The sequence below is a fragment of the Anoplopoma fimbria genome, chromosome 21, assembly GCF_027596085.1.
Source record: "Anoplopoma fimbria isolate UVic2021 breed Golden Eagle Sablefish chromosome 21, Afim_UVic_2022, whole genome shotgun sequence".
In the NCBI taxonomy this organism is placed as follows: Eukaryota; Metazoa; Chordata; class Actinopteri; order Perciformes; family Anoplopomatidae; genus Anoplopoma; species Anoplopoma fimbria.
This window is the reverse complement of record NC_072469.1, coordinates 10,242,381-10,248,098: the sequence shown is the minus strand read 5'-3', so window position 1 is coordinate 10,248,098 and position 5,718 is coordinate 10,242,381. Positions and strand designations below refer to the sequence as shown.

General features: G+C 40.4%; 1 protein-coding gene across 1 annotated transcript in view; it reads right to left on the bottom strand.

Moving 5' to 3' along the window:
* Positions 1-5,718, bottom strand: part of LOC129111097 (uncharacterized) — a 29,060-nt gene that overhangs the window by 1,722 nt on the left and 21,620 nt on the right. The window contains exons 6-7 of the mRNA XM_054623393.1: positions 1,191-1,700; positions 170-282 (exon numbers count right to left, since the gene is read on the bottom strand). Coding sequence (XP_054479368.1) covers positions 170-282; positions 1,191-1,700 — 623 coding nt within the window. The remainder of the gene's footprint in view (positions 1-169; positions 283-1,190; positions 1,701-5,718) is intronic.

Sequence of the window (5,718 nt, the reverse complement as noted above, 5' to 3'; positions counted from 1 at the left end):
CTGCAACCAAACAATACAGGCAGTTACATATACTGTATATATTATACATCGCAGTTTAGCCACTTTAGCACATTCTCTCATCTAGCCAGTGAGAGTGATTTAAAGAGGTACAGTGGATATAGCATTGCATGTACGGGGCTTGTGAGTGTGCATTAGTAAGCGAGGAGACCTTGATGAGATCAGCTCCTGGTGAGGCCTGCTGAGAAAGAGGGGGGATGAAGGGCTCCTCTAAAAAACCACTGCTGTCTGACTGGCAGCTGTTGCTCCGTATAAAACCCTGCGCTGCTCACACACAAGAGAAAAAAAGGAAGACAAATGGAAGGAGAGACGGTGCATTATAATCATAGCTTACTATCCAAATCTGACCGGCAAAATACAACCTTTTTAGAGCAACCGTCTAGTGTCTTTGGAAATTAGGTTGTATTCCCTCTTTCCAAGAGGTGTATGAGAGGATATCAGTTTCATGTCACTCTTTCAAAATATCTGATAAAAACACTATTATTATGTTTGAGGAGGTTACAAAGACAACCAAATCCATTTTAAATGCTTTAAAAACAGGAGGTCTTAAAAAGCTACATGTGAGCATGTATTTTGCCAGCCTTTAAGTTGCTCCTAATGTCAATAATTTCTTTTACTTTTTTTTTTACTTTGTAATGTACATTACACTGTAGGACAATTAAGGGAGAGAGAGAGAGAGCAAGGCAGTTCTTCTTTTATCACACATTGGCATTAAAAATATTTAATCATTAAGGTTGATGAGAGAGAGAGAGAGAGAGAGAGAGAGAGAGAGAGAGAGAGAGAGAGAGAACTGTATTATAATATCATAATGATATGCTTAATGACCCACCTAAATGTTCTGCTCCTCCTGTGTAGCTCCCTGTGACACTACTTTCATCTAAACTGTGGATCTGGAATAATATATGCAATAAGACAACATTAATAGTAATAAGACTACAGCAGGAAAAATAGTAGAACACACACCTTACCAGGTCATTGTATTTTATCTAATGCAAGCAAATGATGTGTACAGGCAATGAGGGTTTAGTATTCCAAAGCTAGACTTAAATATTACTTCACCTTTTATATTACTACTAGAATGATCCCCACATGTGCATGGGCCTCATGTGCTACAGACAAACTATAGTGTTTGTGTTACCCTTGACAAACTTTGAGAACTGTTGCAGTCTGACTTGCCTCTTCAATTTCAAATGATTCCCTGAGCTGCCGTGGACTCTTCTTCCTCAGTAGAAAAGTGTTGGCTGTCAGGGGCAGGTGTCTGAGTGCTCCCTCCTGGGCTTTCAAAGGGGCCACGTTAGGCTGGGGCTGAGTGTCTGGACCAGCGCTTTTCTCTTCTGTCAGAGGACTCAGACACACAGTCTCCAGAAGACCAGGTTCGAGTCTCTTTGAGAAGATGTTTTTGTCTCCAAGGCTGACTGGAGGTTGCAGAGACTCAGCTGAAACACACGGAGAAGATTTGGCATCAGGTTTGGTTAGGTCCTGGGTTTTACGATTGTGGATTTGGCTGAGTGACTTCTTTGATGCTCTTCTGAACATGATGCCCATGCGCTTCCTCCTCTCCCGAGCCTCAGGAGACAGGGTTTTCCCCAGCGGTGCTCTGAGAGGTGAGGACGACGACGACCTCATCAAGGAGGAGAATGCTGTTGTTACTTGCTGGATAACCTCGAGCTGTCTAAAACGATCTGATGGAGACAGGAGAAGACCAAAGACAAGGAAAAAAGTACAATAAGCAGATCTGTTCATAGTCTTGGAACAAGTACCTCACTGGCACCAATTTCTCAGGCATTATCCACTGATTTTATACCAGTTCTACAATTAACTAATACAAAGATTTACTTCCAACACCTAATATCATTGACAGAATATCAAAAAACATCAGCACTGCGAAACCAACCTAATCCAAACAGCACCACCCCATCTGCTACCCCATAACACCCAACACCCCTGATGCTTTTAGAATAGATATTAATTAAATTAAATACATTTTATATAGCCCTATAAACATGCATCATCCTCTGTTCCGGAATCCTCACAAAAAAACTCTTTAATGGGAGAAATAAAAGGAAGAAACCTATGTGAGAGCAACAGAGGAGGGATCCGAGAGAGGAGCTCAGTGTATTGCAGGTACTCCCCCAGCAGTCTAGGCCTATAGCAGCATATCTAGGGGCTGGACCAAGGCAAACCTAAACCAGCCCTAACTATAAACGCAATCAAAAAGGAAGTTCTTAAGCCGACTCTTAAATGTGGTGAGTGTGTCTGCCCCCCGGACTGAAACTGGAAGCTGGTTCCACAAAAGAGGAGCTTGATAACTGAAGGCTCTGGCTCCCATCCTACTTTTATATACTCTAGGAAACACAAGTAACCCTGCATTCAGGGAGCGCAGCTCTCTAGTTGGGAGATATGGAACTATAAGTTCCTAAAGATGAGACAGTGCCTGGCCAATTAGAGCTTTGCAGGTGAGGAGAACAATTTTAAATTCTATCCTTGATATAACAGGGAGCCAGTGCAGAGAAGCTAATACCGGAGTAATACTCTCTTTTCTTAGTTTTTGTTAGAACACGTGCTGCAGCATTCTGGATCAACTGGAGATATTTAAGAGAGTTATTAGAGCAGCCTGATGATAAGGAATTGCAGTAATCTAGTCTAGAGGTAACAAATGCATGAACTATTTTTTTTGCATTGCTTTGAGACAGGATTTGCCTGATTTTCGAAATGTTACGTAAGTGAAAAAAGGCTGTCCTTGAAATTTGTTAATATAGGAGTTAAAGGACAGATCCTGATCAAAGATAACTCTGAGGTTATTTATGTTAATGCTGGATGCCAGGGTAATGCCATCTAGAGGACCTTAATTGTTAGATAATTGATTTCGAAGGTGATCTGGGCCTAGTAGAATAACTTCAGTTTTGTCGGAACATCAAGAAGTTGCAGGTCATCCAGGATTTTTTGTCCTTAAGACTGCTTGTAGTTTAGCGAACTGGTTGGTTTCGTCTGGCCTAATCGATAGATATTATTGGGTATCATCTGCATAACAATGAAAGTTTGAGTGTTTTCTGATAATATTCCCTAAAGGAAGCATATATAAGTCTAAAATTGATCCAAGAACAGACCCTTGTGGAACTCCATGACTGACTTTAGTTTTCATCGAGGTTTCAACAAGATGAGATCGGTCTGATAAATACGACTTAAGTTGTAGAACTGTATACGACTTAAGCTGTAGAGCTGTATACGACTTAAACCAGCTAAGTGCGGCCCCTTTAATGCCAATTAGATGCTCCAATCTCTGAAATAAGATTTGATGGTCAATGGTGTCGAACGCTGCACTAAGATCTAAAAATACAAGTACAGAGACAAGTCCTTTGTCTGATGCAATAAGAAGGTAATTTGTAATTTTCACCTGTGCTGTCTCTGTGCTATGATACACGCTAAATCCTGACTGAAAATCCTAAAATAAACTATTGTTATGTAGAAAGTCAAACAGCTGATTTGCTATTGCTTTCGCAAGGATCTTAGAGAGGAACTGAAGGTTAGATATAGGTCTATAGTTAGCCAACACCTCTGGATCAAGAGTGGGTTTCTTAAGAAGAGGTTTATTACAGCTAGTTTGAAGGCCTGTGGTACATGGCCCGTTAGTAAAGACAGATTGATCCTTTCTAATAATGAATTGCCAAATAAAGGTAAAACTTCCTTAAGCAGCCAAGTCGGGATCTGGTCTAAGACACAGGTGGAAGGTTTAGACTTAGAAATAGTTAAAGTCAATTGTTGAAGGTCAATGGGAGAAAAGCCATCTAAATATATATCAGGTTCTACAGCTGTTTCTAAGGTTACTGTATTTGAGGATCGATCGGTACTGGTTGAGGGCAGGACATTATTAATTTTGTCTCTAAAAGTTAGAATCTTATCATTAAAGAAGTTCATGAAGTCACTACTACTGAGGTTTATAGGAATACACGGCTCAACAGAGCTGTGACTCTCTGTCAGCCTGGCTGGCTACAGTGCTGAAGAGAACCCTGGTGTTGTTCTTATTTTTCTCTATTAATGCTGAATAATAGGCTGCTCTAGCATTACGGAGTGCCTTCTTATATATTTTAAGACTGTCTCGCCAGACTTACCGTGATTCTTCCAAATTGGTGGAACGCCATATCCTTTCAAGTTTGCGCGATGTTTGCTTTAATTCGTGGGTTTGAGGGTTACACCATGGAGCAAACCTCCTTTGCTTTATTATCTTCTTTTTTAGAGGAGCAATAGAGTCTAGTGTCATTCGCAGTGAGCATGCAGCACTATCGACAAGATGGTCAATCTGGGACGGACTAAAGTTAGCGTAGGAGTCCTCTGTTATATTGAGCACTGGTAATGAATTAAACGCTGATGGAACCGCTTCTTTAAATTTAGCTACAGCACTATCAGATAGACATCTAGTGTAGAAACTTTTGCCTAATGGCGTACACTCTGGTAGTAAAAATTCAAAAGTTATTAGGTAATGGTCCGATAAAAGAGGGTTCTGTGGAAAGACAACTACATTTTCTATTTAAATCCCATATACCAGTACAAGGTCGAGGATATGGAAAAACAGTAAAAAACAGTGAGTCGGTTTCTGTACACACTGACAGAAGCCAATCGAATCTAATAAACGCAGTACTAAGGCTATTATTATCGACATCCACATGACTAAATAAGAACTCTGAAAATTCAGATAGAAATTCAGAATACGGACCTGGTACACTATAACAAGTAGAATTGGCTGTAATGCTTTCCAGGTCGGGTTTGAAAGACTAAGAACAAGGCTTTCAAATGAGTTATAATTTAATTTAGGTTTAGGGTTTATTAATAAGCTTGAGTCAAAGATGGCTGCTACTCCACCTCCTCGGCCTGTGCCTCGAGGAATATGAGTATTAATATAACTTGGAGAAGTTGATTCATTTAGGTTAACATATTCTTCATGACACAGCCAGGTTTCAGTAAGACAAAATAAATCAATATGATTATCTGATATTAAATCATTTACTAGTACAGCCTTAGATGACAGAGATCTGATATTCCTGATAGAGTCCACATTTAATTGTCCTGTTTTGTTGCACTGTTGCATTGGTCATTTTGTATAACTCCTCTTCTGTTTGATTTTGATTTCATTAATTGAAGTGGCCATGGGGCAGACACTGTCTCTATATGGAGTTGGGTGGGTAACTGCTCTAATGGAAGACTGCATCTCAGCCTCCTGGTCTGAACTCATATTATACAGCCATTGTGGTAGAAAAGTACTGATATGCATGAGTATATTGCTGGATCACTGGTAAAAAAAAAGCTTCATAATGTCAAGTTGTAAAGATTAGAAGACTTTGGGGTGTCTACATTTTTCCAGATGCTCGTTGGAAACTGGTTCTAGCTGTATTTAGTGTTCTTTGGCGATGATGCCGTTGGTCTGGACGCCATTATCAGCTGTCTATACCGTGTGAGAGCAGTGCAGAGCAGCAGACATGAGCTAACCAGTGGGGCACGCTCACACTAACGCAAGCATGCATGAGCAACTGGCCCGTCTGTGGGAGGAAAGCAAGGAGAAGCTCTGATAACACACAAACCGATGGAAAGAGACTTCCTTCTCTTCTCAGGTTGTAACGGTTACATGTAGTAGCAAACTGGAACCAAAAAGCAAAACAATGAGACAGAGATACAAGGATAGTTCAGTTTACTTTGTAATTCATGTAG